Genomic DNA, 19409 nt, shown 5'->3' on the forward strand with positions numbered 1-19409 from the left:
ATTTCCCGAGGGTTTTCCCTCAAACCCAACCGCTGATGGGGAATAAAACCCCAAAGAACAACCACAAACAAAACAACACATACATGCAAAACCGGGGGGGGGGGGGGGGTTGCGTGAGTTTCGCTCAGGGCAGAACTTCGCAGGGGACCAGCGAAGGAAGGGGGGGGATGCCCGGAGGGGATGCTCGGAGGGGAGGGGGGGGATGCTCGGAGGGGAGGAGGGGATGCTCGGAGGGCTCCGCGCAGCGTCCCCCCGCATGCTGCCATCCCCTGCCGTCCCCCCCATGCCCTGGCATCCCCCGGCCCGGCGGGGCGGGCGCGCAGGCGCAGGGGGGGCGGGCGCGGCGCTGGGAGCTCGGAGCGCGGAGCGCGGCCCCAGACCGCGCTGCAGCCGCCGCGGGGGCTCCTCTACCATGAGCGGCCGCGGCCGCCCCTGCGCCACTCACGGGCACCGGGCGCTGCCGCCGCCGCCGCCGCCGCCGCCGCCTCCGGCCGCCCCCCGCCGCCGCCGCCGCCGCCGCGCACCCCCGGCCCCCGAGCCCGGCGCTGCAGGATGCCGGGGGGCAAGAGAGGGCTGGTGGCACCGCAGAACACCTTCCTGGAGAATATCGTCCGGCGCTCCAGCGGTGAGAGATTCCCCCGTCACGCATCCGTCCGTCCTGTCCCTCCATCCCTCTATCCGTTCGGCTTCTCGCCCCGGCGGGTCGGAGCCGAAGCGGTGCCTTCAAGGAACGGGATCCGCGCATCCCCCTGCGGAGCATCCCCTCGCGGTCCTTACCCCGTGTCCCCGCGCTTCTTACATCGCGATCGCTCCTGCCAGTTTGAACCTTTTTCACTTCTGCGAGACAATAAATTGTCATCCTCTCCGCTCACCGGGTCTTTTTTATTATTTTTTTTTTCTTTCCCTCCTTTTTCTTGTTCTTTAGTTTTGTAATAATTAGGACTCGCAACTATTTCCATTCAGGGGGTTCAAAGTTTTTTTTGCAGTTCTGTGACACTTTAAAGTCTGTGGCGAAGGTGCCGGGAAAGCGGTGAGGGAGTGACTGTGGTTTGGATGATGGTAATCCTGTGGCTGAGCAAATGGGTGAAGGACTGTCTGCAGCTGGTCATTTATGGCTCCTCTGTCAGGTGAATATTTACAGGGCTACTTCAGGACTGTGTGGCATCCAGTTATTCCTTGCTGCTGGAGTGAATTTTTCCCTTTCTAGTGCAAAGCACTGATCAAGAGCTCTGTACAGAGCTCTATTAAGGTTACAATGTGTTTGCAGCCCACTGTCTCTTTGGGTGTGCTGATGTAGATGCTGCTTTAGAGAAGTCCTGTGCTAGTTACATTCATTTTTTAAATGTAGTTTTTGCACTGACACATAGGAGTGTTTGCACAAATGTAGGGGAACTCAGCTTTGGGTTTGCTAAAAGATAACTCCTTGGTCAGCCCGTCAGCCCAAGTTTAAGGCGATGCTGCCATGGGGAAGCACTGCTGTGCCAGCGTACACCTGGGGACAGGAGTGGGAAAGGTGAGCAGAGCAGAGCACTGAGAAGAGTTACTACATTTAGTATTAATCAAGACACCAAAGGGGTGTGAAATGATGCTGAAAAATGTTCCTTTCCACCTTTCCATATTGCATAGTGCTGGATGTACCTCACAGTCACACCAGTGTGGTCTGGTGTGCTGGCTTGGAGTGGATTTTGATGGCAGGTAGTGAATTGGTGATTCATGAATTTTCCTCATGAGCAGGAGTGGGATGAGGAGTCGGAATTTGTTTAAAGATGTTGTATGTTAAAATGCCAGCTTTGTATTGAGCTGTTTTTGGGGGCTTCCTCCCTCTTGTGTTGCCTCTGTCAGTTCTGTGGTCGGCAGCTGACTCCCTGTCAAGCCCTGTAGCTGAACGATCTCCAAGAGCTGGTTTTCCCCAATAGTGCATTTATTTCCCAGGATATTAAATGCAGGCTTAATTAATAGGCATTTATATAGCACTTTGCCTCTGACAATTTCAAAGTGTTGGGCGGAATTTAATTACACTTCATGGCTCCTTGTGGAAGAGGACATACAGAGGCTTTCTCAACCTGTTTGACAAATTGTGGCGTAAAGGGGGGCTTGGGGCATCACAGCTGATTTCCCTAGGTCATGCAGCATGTCGGTGGTAGGGCTGGGAACATGGTTTGGGAGTGCCATGGTTTTGTATCATGCTCTAATTAAATCACACATCCTCCCTGGTGAAGGCTCAGTAAAGCTTTGAGGTATCAAAGACTGGCTTTAGAACATTGTACTTTAAAAGCATGTACCCCTCCAGCTTTTAACCTGGTCTAATTTAGGAGCTATAAATCGTGCTGACCTGGTCATTTTATTCTGCTTTTGCTGTGCCACTGATGATGTCTAAGCATGGTGCTAGCTAGAGAGGTAAATCTTCCCCGTTGGACACAAAGAGGAAAGTAGATTGGGAATTTGTACTTAACTCATGTAAGTTGTCAGTGTTGTGAGCTGAAACATGATTTAGTTCTTATTTTTGTCATCCAGGACACAGTCTTATTTATCCTTTTTAGAAATAGAAATTTTCATTTGATTCAGTACTGTTTAATCCAAACTTAATAGTATACGGTGGAGCAAATCTGGTTCAAGTATCTCCTGCCAGTGCTCAGTAGAAGATGAGGATTTGGTCTGCTGGCTGCCTGCTAGGTCTGCTTTTAGGCATAGATTCACCAAGCTCCAAGGGATTTTTCATTGACAATTTGAGGAATGGGATGAAGGAAGACTGATGATTGTTTTTAAAAATACATCTTCAGCATTCCCCCCAAAAAGCCTTTCTGTCTCCATTCCTGGTTCAGGAACATTCTCCTTTGAGATTTGTAACGTTTATGCAATCTCACTGCACTTCTTGATCATAAGCCTTTTTTTTTAACAACCAAGAGAAGGTTTGTAGATATGGGTAATAACTTCTATTAGGCTACGGGTACTGCTGGAAAAAAAACAGGCAGGTATTTCAGCAGATAGGCTCTTCTTCAGGTGAAATAGAAGCAGTGACTTCAAAATGAAGTGTTGATGGAGACAAATTACTCCGAGTTACCAGAGATGGATCCTAATAAGAAAATTTATAGACAAAATTGTAATAATTTTAAAATGTGGGAAGTCGGGACTGGGAGCAGGTGTAGCGGGAACACTGTGTGCAGGCTTGGTGTGGTGTCTAGCCTGGTGTTAAAAGCAATCATATATTGAATTTTCAGCATTCTTTGGACACTTTATCTTTAGGAATGCTGTGAACCCTTCCTTTTTACCTCAGCTTTGGCTGCTCATCAGGTTAAAATTGTGGGAGAAGTGCTCACAGTGTGCAGCAATGAGCAAAGCACCAAGGAGGCGAGCAGAAAGGAATGAGGTGGCTGTGACCAGGGTAGCTGTGAAATGGGGAGACCTTGGCTCTTTGCCCTCTGTGTTGGAGAGTGGAAGAGCTGGGCTGCCCTGCTGGATGCCCCTCTCCATGCCAGTGTGTTTGGGAAGGATGGAGCAGCTGTCAAAGCCGTGGAGAGGTCCCACAGTGTCGACTTGCCTGGGGAAATCTCTTTTGGAGATGACTTTATGCCTTGGAGCTTGTGAAGTGTTTTAGGTCAGCATTGAACTTTGGTGTTTGGGCAGAATCACAGGTTGCAGGTGCTTCCCAAGGCATAGGGTGGTGCTTGGCAACCTCTGCTTTGCAGTATCTTTGTCCTTACCACAGCTGAGCTCCACTTAAGGAGTGCCAAAGCCTGCGGGGAGCAGCAGGGTCTGTCCTTAGAGCTGCTGTGGTTGGTAAAAGGGACAAGCAGACCTGTCTTCAGGGTAACCTCAGTGCACTCTCTGCAATCTTTTTTTTTCTTCTTTTAAAGCACAGTGAAAATACACTGAGGCTTATCTGAGGCTCACAAAGATTGATACGATCTCACTACAGCCTTGGCTGTGCCCTAGATCTCAAGAGCACCAGGTGTTTTGCTGAGCTGAAAGGTGTTTTGTGAGAGCACTGGGCTAAATCACATTAAGGTGACTACCTTTTACTGCCATTAGTATTTGGGATGTTTAATAAGTACCATCCTAAGGGCAGTGTTCTCTCCCAAGATGTTCTCAGCAGGCTGTGCCCATTATTACTGATATTATTGTTCACTTCTTCAGTGCATTTAGAGCTCCTTCTGATGCTGACCTGTGCTCAACATTGTGGAACTGCAGAGGGTACAGAATTGGGACAGTCTCTGGATCAGGACTGGGGTTTATGGACCTGTCCCATGGGCAGAGTCATCCAGTGAGTCGAGCCATGCAAGTCTGTCTTGCCTTCACAAGTTCTACCAAGAGAAAAATTAAGTATATGCTAATGGCACAATTTGCTTTTATGGTAGAGCATGAATTTGTGGAAAGGGTGACTCTGGGACTTGGCAGCAATCTGTGATAAAGACTACTGAGAGTTTGGAAGAGGGGATGGATTTAGTGAAAACTGTATATAATCTTATCTTTATGATAAGAGTCATCATTATTAGGTATTGTTTCTGTTGCAATAACTCTTAAAAGCTTCCTCATGAAAGTGGGTCTTTCACAGATGCATTTGACACTGAGATGAAATCTTAGCTCTGTAAGGCTTATATGGGAATTTCAGCATGAGTTTTAATGAAGCTAGAATTTAATTCCTGGCCTTTTTCAGCTTTATGCCATGTTCCTAAAAAGCAGTTCCTACCTATAGATCTTTATGCCCTGCTGGGTCCCTGTGACTGATGTGGGAAAGGATCAGTCCTGTTCACAGGTGATTTTTGTCAAGGCAGGTTACCTGGAAAGCGGGGGAGGGGAAATAAGTGTCACGTCTGTTGCAGTAAGACACCTTTTAAAATTTTATTCCACTGGTATTACAGATAAAATAAGCATCTCTTGTGTCTTCTGTTCTTACTAGCTCGTGTGGTGTTCCTGTCTTCCAGGCAGGGATGTGTGATGTGATACATGCGGGCTTCTCTCCCCTATATTAAAACAAACTGCATTTTCATCTGGCACCAATTAAATTACACATGCTGCACAGAGAAAGTTCTTTAAAGCAAAGTACTTCAAGTTTAGTAGATCTCTGTCACTTGGGATCCTCTGAGAAAAATGCAGAGCTCAGCAGTTCCCTAAATCCCTGCATAGAAGCAGGATGCACCATGGGGTGAAAGTTTCCATCCTCCAGTTCAGGTCAGAAGTTATTGAAGGGATAACCAAGATGCTCATGTCATTAGGGCTCTCTTTGACATTCGAAGGCACAGGGTTCCTTCTGCAGCTCCTGTGACTGCAGGGTGCTTGCTGACACAGAAATCAGTGCAGAGTGGATTTTTACACCGACAAGCATTACTAGATGACATATGTGAGGGGTTTGCAATTGCACACCCTGTTTTCCTTGCTTTTCAAGTGGGCTTGCTGAGCGCAGACAGATTAAGCAGCTCTGACTGCTGCTGAAATTGGGGGAGTTCTGCATGGTTTAAAATGTTTATTTTTGCTTTAAAAAAGCAGTTATGGAAGCTCCGTGCCTTTTTATTAATTTAGAAACTTAAAGAATGCCATGTTGTTAGCGAAAGGAAAAGCTCGTTTTCCTTGGGATATTGTCAGTTGCTTTATGGTCTTATTTCTAATTGTGGCCCCCCTTTCCCTTTCCCTTTCCCTTTCCCTTTCCCTTTCCCTTTCCCTTTCCCTTTCCCTTCCCCTTCCCCTTCCCCTTCCCCATTTAATTTATATTTTTATTATTATATTTCATTTTCTTCTTTTTTTTTTCTTTCTCATCTTTTGTGCTATGGTTGATGGGATGGGGATGCTGGGAGAGGTATCCATCCTCCTTTTGGAGGAAATTTGAGCGCTGCTGAGCGCTTGCCACAAGAGGTCAGTGCAAGAGCTGCTGCGTTCCCAGGTTAATGTTGAAACCTGGGAGAAGGAAAAAAATTAAATTCACTTTTTTTTTTTTTTTTTGTTTTTGTTTTTGAGGAAACATTCGGGTTTTCTTTTTGCAGTTGAAAGGAGTATACAGCCAAAGAATAATGTCAGGAAGTGGAAATACATGTAATTAGCCTGTTTTACAGGGTGCTGTCTGGTGGTGAACTGGGATTTTAAGTTATTCTCTTGGATAGCTGAAGGAAATAGGATTTTCTGATTTAATAACATCAAATAATAGAAGATTTTGGAGTTGATACTCTAATAATCTGCTTTTCAGATAAAAAAAGAAGGACAATACTTGTTTAATCAGCACACTCAAGGCACTGGCTGTTGCAACTGCTAAGCCCAGGGTATCCCAAGTGGCCGTGACTCCACACCTGGAGGAGTTCTGGGATCAGTCCTGTGGAAAGCTTTGCTTCAGCCACTGGCACGGAGAGGAGAGCACAGGGGATGCAGCTGATTTTCTGCCCAAACAGGGTTTTTTGAGAAGCAGCCAGGCTGTGTGGAACTGCAGCCAGGACTCGCTGCGGGCTCAGTGTTTGCAAGAGGAGCCCTGTGTCTGTAGAGCTCCTGTTACCACAATTTTCTCCTCTGGGAATGTGAAGGCAGCACTCTCATTTGTACAAAGCTGGAAGTCGGGATTCTGGTTCTCCTTGAGGGTGCCTGTGTGCCTTGAGTGAGAGCTACAGCATGCTCCAGTTTAAATTTAGTCTCAGTACATCTATGATGTGTTCTGCATAATTTTAATAGGGATCAGATTCAGCCGTGACATTTAGATGGTAACTGGGATAGGTGAGGGTTAGTTTAATTCTAGGATAAATGGATGCGTGGGGGAGAAACTGTAATCAGAATTGTATGAAATGTCATTTTTCAGGTAATTCATAGAAATGCTCTCATGTTCTTATTGCCTTGGAGCTCTTCCTGGGGTCAGTGATGTGGCACAGTAAAGGCAGGGGATGTTTGTGGGCTTCCACACTCCAATGATTGCAGATAATTCTCTAAGCTTTGAGGAGACAAATTTCAGGCAGACCCTAATTTTTCTTCTTGAGCTCGCTTGCTAAATTGCTGAAAGTTGCTGTGTTCCCAGCTGAGTGGCTTACATGTGTATTTAATATTTCAGCCAGAGCTGGATTATCTGTCTTCTGTTTTTTTTTGAGGAGCAGTTTTTGGGGCAGTGGATAATTGGATAGTGGATTTCAGCATGGCCAGTGTGATGACACCTTGCTCTGGGTTTAGCCCTCATTGCATCTTCATATTATGAGTATTGAATAAAGACAACACTGGCACAGAAAGGTGACGTAAAGAGTCAGTCCTTTGAGAGTTTATTTTTTTCAGGAAAGCAACGCTTAATGTACTGGGTAAATTAGATGACACTGATGTTTTGCATGCTTTAAAGACACTGGGGAAATTATAGCTTTGTTAGAAAACAGCACTGTGGTTTTACAGACAGGAGTACAAAGTGCTGGTGGAGGTTGCTGCTTCAAGAACTGAGGTTTGTCTGCAGCCAGCCCCAGAGCTGGAGGGATGTTGGTGCCTGTTGAGGCAGATTTCAGAGGGCTGTTCCCTCCAAGAAGGCTTAGGGTCTTCCTCTGTATTCCATGGAGATGCAGCACACCTTGAGCACGTGGCTGGAGTCGCACAGACAACACTGGGTATTGCCAGGGCCAAGAATCACTCAGGAAACTGATGAAAACTAAAAAAGTGAACTTTTTTAGTACATCCCTCCTGAGTACACCCACAGAGGAGCACCACCAGTTTTCCAAGATGCTCTAAACAAGTCTGCAGGAATATGCTGACCCCGTGCAGTTTTGACGAGAATCAACTGAGGGCAGTTGAGGTGGTTTGGGGCTTTTATATTAGCAAAAAAAGACAAATTCCAGATATTTCCCTGCCCCAATGAGGTCTGAGCTGCCTTTGCTGTGCAGTGGTGGTTCTGAAGGACAGCTCTGTGTAAAGTTGATAATTAGGAATTCGTTCCTAGATGGAAACGCTGCTTCTTTTTGTCATTATAATGATTATTGTTGTTTGTGTTCTGCTACTACTTTACTTTCTTTACAACATATTTTCAGTGGTGACCTTTCTAAAAAAAAGGTCAGTTAGCAGTTTCCTTGGGAAGAGAGGGAATTCTCAAAAACAGTGATTTAAACAATTTTGGTTGCAAGTGGTACCCAAGCATTCTTGAGAAAAAATGATTAGAGACAATGTTTCTCACTTGGTTAAGCATATCTCCTGGAATGATTTAGCTGTTCTTGCTCTCCTGTCATTACATAACATGAATTTTTACACTGCTTTAGGCATTTTGTTAGTTAAAAAATTGCTCGCACACTGTTCGCTTTTTATTTTGTTTTAATAACAAACACAAGGCTCAGCACTGTGTTGAGTGCTAGCTACTGCAAGATAGAGTAAGATTAAAGGCTTGCTGCTCTACAGCATAGGCTGCCTTTATACAAAAGAGCCTTTTTACAAAATAGAATAGTGGCAACAGCAAATGCAGCGCCTTTTTAAAATAAGTTTTCCTCAATTTGGTGTTTTCCAACCTGAAGTTTTGCTGACTGTATGCCTCTAATTGCCTGTTCCCTTGCCATCAGCATTAAACCTTGTAAATATGTTACGAGAGTTATGTTAGCTAACAAAAAGCCTGCTGCCTTCCTGAGAGGAGTCTGGCAACTCTGAGACAGACGAGTCTGCTGGCAGACCCTGCTTTCCTTACAGACAGACACTGGTGTATGGAGGTGACTGGTCAAGGAGCATGCACAACCTACAGAGTTGTGATCTGGGCTCCCTACGGTGCATCAGAAAGGGCAGTGGGTGGAGAAGATGGTTGGTGGAGGCAATGACATCAAGACAAGCTTAGAAATAATAAAAATTGACCTTTTATCTGTAAGGAAGTGGGAAGTGGACATGCACTTTCAGTGCATCAGGGAAATCCAAGAAGGATGAGCACATCACCAGAGATTTCAGGATAATCATTGTGTGAGTTTTGAAATTAGCTGCATGTAAGTGTTTTCAGAGTATAAGATACTATACCACGGTCAGCTGGATCCTGGTTTCCTGGAGTCTCACCATGTGCTGGATCAAACCAGAGTCTGTCAGAGTTACTGTCCTGCTTTCAGCAGTGCCCAGTGTGCCACTGACCAGTGGGGAATTCCCAGTTTCTGTAGAAAAATACTTGTGAGAATGGGAGCTTCCCAGAGAGAGATCTTCCTTCCTGGGCCACAGCGTGGCTATTGCACAAGTTTTACTTCACAGCACCTTACAGCTGATATCAGCTGTGTTTATGCCCTGCCTTTGGCTTTCCTTGTCAATCCCTTTTGTGATGTCTCCATGAAGTTGTGACACAATTAAAGTAAATTGATGTGTTCTGGTGGAGGTGTAGTGGCTGGATTCAGCGATGCCCAGTTATCAGTAGCTAAGCTTTCTTTACAAACATTTGTTATTGAGAATATCTCCAATAGAACATGTTCTTTCAAAAGGCTTGCAGAATATATTTCTTGTCTATTGGATCTGACAGGAATATGCCTTTGGAGATCCCAGTGCTGGTGTCCTTGCCATGCCCATCACCCTGCTGTTTTCAGACCTTTTGTTGGCTCCTTTTCTTTTTCTTCTGAAGAAGGCACAAAACACCCCTTTTATCTGTTGAGGGCTTGGGCAGGGAAGGAGATGTTGCCTCTCCTATGAAGAGAGTCTGAGCACCTCCATTCTTGGCTGCCCTGTGGCAACTGGAGGTGGAGATAAAATGAGTTTTTTCCCAGCCCTTGTCTCTTACACCTGGTTCAAGCAGCCAGCTGGAAATTGGACAGAGTGCAATTTACCATAGACTCATGGAAATTATAATTAAAGACACAACTGTGATGACATTATTTAGCCAGGAAATCATGAATCTGAACTGTAGGAATATGAAAGTCAGGCATTCAGGTGGATTTAGTCATGAACTGGCTGTGGATCCATCCTCATTGGAGGGAACTGCAGAAATGGACTTTCGATGACTAGTAGTGATAACATGATTTTATAAAATTATGGTCAAAAACAGAGAGGTTCTCTCAAAGTGTCCTGTCATCCAGTACACTGTCTGGATTTTTACAGCTGGGTATGGACTGGCTCATGTAGAACTAAAGCTGCCTGGAGTTATGATTTGTAACTGTAGAAACAAAGAAGAATTAATTGTGCCTTGGTTGAAGAAAATAATGACTCCTGATAAAATATAAGGTAGGTTACATACAGAGAGTTCTGTGAATACTGAGATTTGGGCATGCAATAAAACTGAAGGGTCAGACACTGACCTGTTCTTCCTTCAATTTTATCAAGTTGCTCAGTGAACAGCAGCATTAATGAAACGTGGATTCCTGTGGCTTTGTGCCTGCAGTTGGATTTATTGGTCTATAGCAAGAGGCAAACATTGATTCAGGGTTTTCTTTTGGCTGGAACTGGACACACACACACAGATATTGGTTGTGGATCTGACAGTGCTGGGATTGCAGTTGGACTCAATCATCTTGGAGATCTTTTTCAACCTAAAAGATTCTATAATTCATATTCCTGTGCTGAGCATGGATGAATGAGCTTTGCTTGCTTAGGAGACGAGGGTTAAAAAGAAGAAGTCAATCAAGTAAAGGAAAATTCAAGGGTGCAAAAGAAAACACCTTTTAATATCTGGTCAAGCTTCTAATATGAATATTATGGATGTGATCTAACCTTGAAAATTAGAAATACTAATATCTACCAAGATGTTTCTACTGTCTTTTTGTTTTTTTTACCCCAGTTTTTATGGGATTTAAAAGAAAAATAAACCCACAACAATTTGTCAATAGCTTGGCCTTACATTTTGTCCCCTCCCAAATTTCTTGTGGATTTGATCAGTTTGGTGAATGCCTTATCAAATATTTTGGGACCCTCAGGTGCAAATAAGTATAAAATCCATAGAAGACTACCATTAAATGCTATTTATCTGGCTGCACCACGTATCTCCTGCTGTGTGCTCTGTGTCCTGAAGCAGTGACGTGGTGGGAATACACAACGGAGTTCATGTCTGTGGATGGGGAGGCTTTGCAGGAGGGCAGGAAGGTTATCTGCTTTTGGACTGTGGCTCTCTGGGGAGCTCAGGGATGTGCAGAGCATCCCTGAGTGCATCATCACCAGGCTGTGCCCTTTCTGTTGGGATGTGCCAGCAGAATTTCGGCCAGAGAGGGTTCTATAAAGACAATCTTTCCAAATTTAACCTGCAGCCTTGGGTTGTTTCCCTGTGGCATAGGAAATTCAGAATTCCTGATGCTCCCAGCATCTCCAGCTTCTGCAGTGTGGTGGTGATGGGGTGGCAGCCATGGGGAGAGCCCAGGTTTGAGGGGTTGGGGGTATATCTCCTTTTCCAAACTGGAAATGCTGCCTAATGACAAAAGGAAAAAATCTTGCAACAGTGTTAAAATGGTAAGATAAAAAGCAACTCTTTAATGAAATATTTCAGGTGCACAAATATGGCTCTGTGCACATGTGAAAAAGACTTTTCACAATTTTTATAAGGTTAATTAATTAGTATATCTATCCAGTACATCCAATAGGAAATCGGTTACCCCAGTAACCCACCCTTGGGTCAATACTTTGGAGTTGGTTCTGGAGCTTCTTTGCCCTGTTTTCTTGTTATATCTGTTAAGTTCTGGTGGAAAACCAAATGTCTATCAGAAATTCTCTCCTTAAGTATAAGAAAAAACAGAATTTCAAGAATGTGTTAGAAAAGAGCTAGCTTATTATGAGAAAGGGCAGAAAAAATACTAGAAAACATGCTACTGTGTATTAAAAATCTACAAGGCTACAAGTATATGAAAATACATTAAAAAAACCTAAAAATTCTTTAGGCATCAATGGAGATGCAGGTGTGGGGGAATGCCAGTATGAGCTCCAGCAAAACCTTTGGTGCCCAGAGGTTTAGGATGTCCCCTGAGCTGGGCTGAGTCCCAGCAGAAAGGGGCTGCTGGAATCCAGGGATATTTTATGTAATGCTCAGGCTTTACTCTGTGTCTCCTGCTGTTTGTAGCATGGGCATCTTCCTGTGGGCAGGAAAGCAGTTTTTTAAAGTTGACATTTAGGCTTAAAGAATATTTGTGATGGATCCGAGTAAATGCCTTGAATGTAAAAGCATTAGATTCCACAAAATCTAAACTTCTATTTCTCCCATTGGTTGGCTTTTAAATATTTTGAAATCTGCTTTTCTGTAGAAAATCCAATAAACTCCAGATTATTTTTTTTTCAAAATTCATGCTTATAAAGAAAAAAGATAGAAATATTATTTTTAGTACATGTTCCATATTCAGTAGAATAATATTTGCAAAATGTACAACCCAGTCACAGTTATAAACACTCTTGAGTAGGGCATGTGTAGCTCATGCAAACTCGGTGTTACTTTTATGTTAAAATCAGTATGCATACCTGAGTAAATGTCTGCTGTTGTCATAACCATTCTTTGGCTATTATGAGGACAAATTGTAAAAATAGCCTCTTTTTCCCCCCCACAAGAACTACTGAAGGGAACATTTCCTATAATTTTTTGCAGCATGATTATTAATAGTTACATTTTAATAGCTTGTTAGCACCAGTGAATGGGACCATATAGTTCCATAGCTGTAGTCAAAATGAATTTGAAAACTAACAGGAAAAATAAAGAAAACACTTAAGACTACCATGGACTACAATTTTAAAACATCTGTTTTCCCCAGCATCACCTGGCACTCTATCCCTCATCCCAGGGATCCTGGCTGTGTCCTGCAAAACAGACTCAGACGTGCCAGGAAGAAAAAATTACTTCTCTAAGCAAAAGAGTCATTATCAGCTTTGGGCACGCATACAGTTCAGCATTTAAAACTCAGTTTCTCATTCATTTAATGTTGCTTTCAAGATATGTATAAAATAAAAATAAACCATGCTATCTTGCCCAGATGTTGTGAATAAATGAGTGCTTTCTAAGTTGTTAAAGCATTGGGGCTTATATCAGTGTTTTGTGGTGTAGGAAGCTACTTGCATTACCAGGGGTTATCCTGTTTTTTCACTAATTCTTTTCAGATGTCCATTTGGATTTCCTTCTGAAATGTCAGCATAGAAGTTACTGAATAACTCTGCATCTGCTGTGTGACACAAGGGGGATTTCATTGTACTTTGCCACTGACAGCAGCCCTTCCTCTCTTTTGCTCTTTGTCCTTTCAGAATCCAGTTTTTTGTTGGGAAACGCCCAGATTGTGGACTGGCCCGTAGTTTATAGTAATGACGGGTTTTGTAAACTCTCTGGATACCACCGAGCTGACGTCATGCAGAAGAGTAGCACTTGCAGGTATGCCCATTGCTTTCTGCTGCCACTTGAAAACTTTTACTCTGCTGGGGAGAATGGCGAGCTTTTGGGAGAAAGTATCGAGGTGAGAAAGGCGTTGTTTTACAGGTGTTGAAGTCTTAAATTAGTCTTTAAATGAAACTGGCAACTTATATACAACATGGTAAAGCACCTTGAAATTTATCCTGGCTAGTATTGGTGAGAATATACTCTAGCTAATGATCCAGTAAAGAGAATGGGATTTTAGGTAGTATAGTTCAAAGGCTCTTTTGCTAGATTGCTCTGAGTTCTGCTGTTACCATGCCAGGAGGCAGTGGGCTCTCCTGTAGCCCATGCTGGCCCCTGTTATTAAGCATACAGTGAGCCCAGTAATGCACAGAGTGCATCTTTATTCCCAAGAAAGTGATTAGGCTGCTGATATATTTACTCTAAGCATTGCAGCTTTATGGCTTTATTCTTTTATTGGTGGTCTTTCAGGAGCTAGCATCTGTGATTTGTGGCTGGATGTGCATTTGAGCCGTGCCTGCTGCATGCTTTAGAAAGAGGTGCTTTTGGGGAAGGACTGGCTCCCTGATGTGTGTGAATGTGTGTGAATGTGTATGATGTGAGCAAGGCAAATGAGGGACAGAGGCAAGAAGGGAGGGCTGAGATACAAGTTTGTGTAGGTTTTCTCTTTCTGCCTTCAGGGAGCGACCAATTCCAGGGACTGGGGACAGAGGATGGAATATCTGGAAGTGTTCACGGCCAGGCTGGATGGAGCTTGGAGCAACCTGGTCTGGTGGAAGGTGTCCCTGCCCATGGCAGGGTGTTTGGATCTTAAAGATCCCCTTCAACCCAAACCATTCTGTGATTCTGTGATGTACAGTGACCATTTCTGGGAGAAGATGCTGCCATACACTGGTGATCAGCTGATGCTTCAGCTGGCAGGAGCAGGGTGGGCAGCAAGCCTGTTAGATTTGGTGCTGGGATGGTACCTCTGGGGCCTGATTTTTGTGTCCTTGCAGTGCCAAAGTGTTCAAAGAAGCCCCACTGAGGATGCCCATGGGACCCACAGAGCTGCACCTCAGAAATGGTGTCTGCTCTTCACCTTGCAGAGTTTTGAAGCCATTGATGTGTATCTGTACTTGCTGTTCCTCCTGGGCAGATGTTTGTCTCTTGCAATTGATGCCTGAACGGTTTAGGATGAAGAGAGCTGTAAATTTGGTGTAGGGTTGGATGCCTTCTGTGCTTCACTTTTCCTCTGTGCTGGATAATTCCTCTCAAACAGCTGTTACTGCCCTGCAAACCCAGACCTGCTCTGATGCTGCTGCTCTGCATCCTGGAAAAGGACAGAGGAGCACAATTTGAAACTTCAGACGAGGCTTTTCTGTGCCAAGAGATGCTTTAAAGGGAGGTGGGAGCCCAGGCATACCAAATGACAGCTGGTCTGTTTTAGGGGTGGAGAAAATATCTAAGATTGTGTCTCTCTCTGTGTATTTCAGCAAGTCTTGCTTCTCTTTGATAAGTGTGTTTTCTATGTAGTAAGATTCCCAGTAGCAGAGTGGTTTTGATATTTATGTCTTGTACAGTTTGCAGTCAAGACATTTGACAAGCATTAAATAACAAAAGAAAAAAAAAAAAGGCAGAAAAAGACAGAGTGATTGACTAAAGAAGTAGGAGTCCCTGCATGTGTACAAAATAGGACAGACTAAATTAAATTAAACTTGTGATAAGCAAAAATCTTATATAACTTGTGCAGTGAAAGGCTCTGAGGTTCTTTTGGTGCTGTTAAAAGTTGCCTTCTGAAAAATGTTTTTATTGTTCCAGAAGCCTTTAAAATGTCTCTTTATGTGTGAATATAATATGAGATTTGAGCATTACAGGTTTACTGCAACAATAAGCTGCCTATAATTTAAAACATAAAGTTGATTGATGTCCTGCAGCACTAACTGGTATCGTCCACCTCTCATCATCATGGAGGATTTGTCATTTTATCACTAATTAATCACAACTTTATGTATTATAAGTCATGTAAAATCAAGCACTTCAACAAATTCTTGCTATTTTTTTTTCCTTCAGGACTATGAGAAACATTAAGTCTCAAGAAAACAAAAGAGAGATTCATCAGAGCATTAAAAAGGGCATAGATTAAAAAAAATAAAATATCAAACTTTTTGTTGTCATCTCACGAATAAATGTATAAAAGGTTATCAGGTGAAGTGGGGAGAGAAAGGCAGGTTGTTTGAAAAGGAGCAGTGTTCTGCAGGTCCTCAAGATAGCTGTGCATGTTAGTGATAATCAGCACATTAATGAAGCCTCATGCCTGGCTAAAACCATTTCCTGGTGGCATCCCCTTTGCTGTCCCAGAGGTGAGAGTTTTGCTATGCCATTTATAGAATCACCCAATCATTTGGATTGGGAAAGACCTCTGAGATCTTTGAGACCAGCCACTACCCCAGCACTGCCACCTCCACCACGAAGCCGTGTTCCCAAGTGCCACATCCTCGTGTTCCCTGAGCACCTCCAGGGCTGGTGATTCCACAGCATTCCTGGGCAGCCTGTTCCAGTGCCTGACCACCCTTTCAGTGATGTTTTTCCTAATACCCACTCTAATCAATGTCTGTGCCTGTGTTAGCAGTGAAGAGGCAGCTGTAGTGACACAAGGATGTTGCAGCCCCTCTGATGCTTCCATCACCCAGAGCAGCAGCACCTTGTTGTGGGAGCAGCTCCACTGCTTCCCTGGGCTGGCTGTGGAGGGAAAAGATTCATGGTCTGGCCTTCATTGAGTACTTTAATGCTTGGCAAGCCCCTAAGCACTATGTTGTTTTATTGTTGCTTTCAGAGCAGTAGACATAAAATAAATGTTTATTGAACCTTTGGAGGTCTGTTGATCAATAGGAGAAGCTGCACTGAAACCACAGAGGCACTGATAGCTTTTCCTTTTCATATTCTCAGGGTTGTCTGTTGTAGGTTTCAGCTGAGGCTCAAGCTGTTTGTGAACGAAGAGAAGGGGTGGGGGGGGGAAAGTATGATCAATTAAAAGTATATTCATCCAAGTGTCTGAAAGCTTTTATCTGGTGCTCCATTTTCTTTCAGTTCTGTAATTGGGAATTTGCACAGAGCAGCCTTCACTTATTTTTAATCCAGGGGAGAATGACAATAAAAGCCTGGCTGTTTCCTTACAAAGGCTGTCAAAAGTAAGGTCGGGGGGTTGGGTTTGCTTACACCAGTTGGAGGTCTGACCTGGAAAAGAATGCAAAGATGAGATGGTTAAGTGGCAAGAAATAGCAGAGTTAAAATCGCATTTTTATGTTCTCAGCCTAGAGAGGGATGAGTCTCCAAAAGCTTTTTAGTATTTTCCACTGAGCTATTAAAGAAGTGCAGTATACAGTTGGGAAAATGAGGATTAATTGTGTTGTTTGGTAGCAGTGCAGACATAGCTACACATTGCAGCCATTGCTCCTCGCTGTTTAAATCCTACCTCTATTTGTATTGGTATTTAGTAAAAGAATTCCAATTATCCTATTGTCCCAGATGCATCTTGACAAGATTAGATTTGCAGCCATCGGTTCAGCCAACAGCCTTTACCCATAGTACCTTACATCCCTCCTCCTGAAGGATTTTCAGGAGGATTGAACAAAATTTGTGAGATTTTTGAGGTTTTGTTCAGTTTTCTCTGTTTTGACAGCGATACTGCCATGGCCTGCAGCTGTGGTGATAATTGCTTCATAAGCTGTCAGCTCTTTTTCTAACCATATATCCTTAAAGATATGCTCAGTAAAGCACTTAATGACGCATTATGTTGGATTTATTTGCAGTCATTTACAGTAAGAAGGTGGTCATGGTTGCTCACTATTGCAGGTGTCCTTGTGACACTCTAAATATTTAAATGGAGTGTAAATCATAATTAAACCTTGGTAAATGACAGTTCATAGCTTTTGCTATTTAAAGTGACTGTAACAATGTCGTTGCTTGTCTAGAAAAGATTTTTTTTATTTTCAGTTTCATGTATGGTGAACTGACAGACAAGAAGACCATTGAAAAAGTCAGACAGACTTTTGACAACTATGAGTCAAACTGCTTTGAAATTCTCCTCTACAAGAAAAACAGTATGTATATATTTGTGTGTGATGCTGGGAGTGATAAAGCATATTTAAAGCATGTAATAGACTGAAAGAAATTTTCATTTTGACATATAGGTAAATTTGGGACAAGATTTAGAGAAGAAATGGGTATTTTGGTTGCCACAGCTCAGGAAGAGAGCTCTCTTTTCAGGCCAGGCATTCAGATTGCCAGGAATAGTAGTTGTTCCCTGCTGTCTCTAGTCTGACTCCTTCTTTCAAAAATATATTTAGTTTTGAGGATTGTTTCCCTGAAGGGAAACTGACTGGGTTAGGTGAAAAGAAATGCTGAATGAGATTCCCCCACATCCCTCAGGGAACACCCCCATGTCTCCAAGTGAGAACCCAGGCCCTGGTTGCCATGAGTGGCTGCTCCCAGCGATGTCTCCGTGGTGTGTAAACCAACATGTACGAGTCTGGGGAGAGCACTAAGCCTGGCACATAGCCCAAGGATTAGTTAGAAAACCTGGGATTTCCACAGCTTAATGAGATTCAGAGCCTGTGCTCCTCCTTCTTGGTGGCATTGGGTTTGCAGGAAGGTGCCAGAACTGGAGATTTTCTTCATTTTGTCTTAACCACAACTCATTCTAGTCACATCTTCTGTCCTGGGCAGTAATGGCTTGTCAACCTTAGAGCACATTCTGAGCACAACCCATGCTGGTCTGTGGCCTCATGCTGGACTGGTGTAGGGTGGACAGACCAGCTGGGCTGGTGGTTGTTGTCAGTGGAAATGAATGGCCTCCTTCACTAGCACAGACCATCTTCCCAAGATAGAAAGCCAAAACTCAGATTAAATGTGCTCCAGAAAAGCTGGTTCTTCTGCTCTGCACAGAATTAGTTCAGTTTACTGGGTTAGTGGCCGAGAGCAGTCCAAGACCAATCCTGATGGAGATGTTCTCTTCAGTTTGGCTCTCAGTGCCCTGTGCAGGATGCAGGTGCTGTGGGGAATGGGGATCTCTCCCCCTGGGTCATCCGCCTGGAGCCCAGACTCTGAGGCATGCTTCCCCTGGCTGGGCTTTCATGCTGGCTTGGGAGTACCAGAGCTTTTCCCTGCATGCTGTGGATGAGGGAAGGGAATGTTGTGCCTCAGGAAAGAGCTCCCTGTGCCAGACTGCCCCATTTCACTGCAAACTCACCTAAACCTTCCATGACATTGAAGGGAGCATCCGCGACACCTCCTCTTATGCTTTACCTCTGTTTTCCCTTTTTAGATTAAATCTTCCTGTGTGGGCATTAAAATAGCAGGAAATGCCTGCAGAGTTCTCCAGTTCTGCCTGCATCAAGGCATTTTAGCCAACATGTTAATTAAAGAGAGAAGGCAAAGCAGCTCTGAAGGCAAAGCAGCTGTTCCTGCAGGTGCCCAGGGGAGCCCTCCAAATGACCTCTTTTTGGTTCCTGAGCCTATGGATGTGCCTGTTCCACAGATTTTCTCCTTCTCCTCCTGTTTCCTGTGCAGGTCTCCTGGATGCCCCCTGACATCAGGGGAACTTCCTGGGACAGTCTCATTTTGGGTATCTTTGCTGGTGGTGGTGCCCGGCACTGCCATGCTTTGTGTCTGTGTGATTTCCAAAGTGGATCCCAGAGACCCTGTGCTCTCCCCAACCCTGGCTTCTCTTAGTAAATGCTGGAGCAGCTCTTGCTCTAGAAGGGGCCTGAATTAAATTCCTTTCTATTTTATTTATGTATAAAAAGAGGAAAGTCCTCTCTTGGTGACTTTCCTGTAACAAGGCAGATGCTTTTTACTTTGGGTTGTGAATTGTCTGCTGGAGCTTGATGATGCTGCAGAGATTTATTGAGCTGCAGTTGCCTTAATAAAATCTTCACCTTTGCCCAGATCTCCAAGCCTACACTTTCCATGAATTATGCAGAATTACAGATGGACTTTATGGAAAATTACTCAGTATTCCTCTCTGGGCTTGAGTCACTTCCCATCTGTAACATCTGTTGTCAGCTTTCTTCTCCATCACCCGCATCCCAGCACCTCAGCCTCTCACTGGTGCTAACAGGCTCACCTCTTGGCTCCAGCTCAGCAGCTGCTGTGCTCAGGGTTTGCTTCTGTTTGGCAATCTCTGAGCCTTGTGGAAGATGGTCCTTCAAGACAT

At 44.0% G+C, this 19409-nt stretch overlaps 1 protein-coding gene across 1 annotated transcript in view; it reads left to right on the plus strand.

Annotated features, from left to right (window-relative positions):
* Positions 1–552: 552 nt before the first annotated feature.
* Positions 553–19409, plus strand: part of KCNH5 (potassium voltage-gated channel subfamily H member 5) — a 143479-nt gene continuing 124622 nt past the window's right edge. The window contains exons 1-3 of the mRNA XM_062495737.1: positions 553–625; positions 13087–13210; positions 17189–17295. Coding sequence (XP_062351721.1) covers positions 553–625; positions 13087–13210; positions 17189–17295 — 304 coding nt within the window. The remainder of the gene's footprint in view (positions 626–13086; positions 13211–17188; positions 17296–19409) is intronic.

This window comes from Cinclus cinclus, chromosome 6 (genome assembly GCF_963662255.1).
Source record: "Cinclus cinclus chromosome 6, bCinCin1.1, whole genome shotgun sequence".
Classification (NCBI taxonomy): domain Eukaryota; kingdom Metazoa; phylum Chordata; class Aves; order Passeriformes; family Cinclidae; genus Cinclus; species Cinclus cinclus.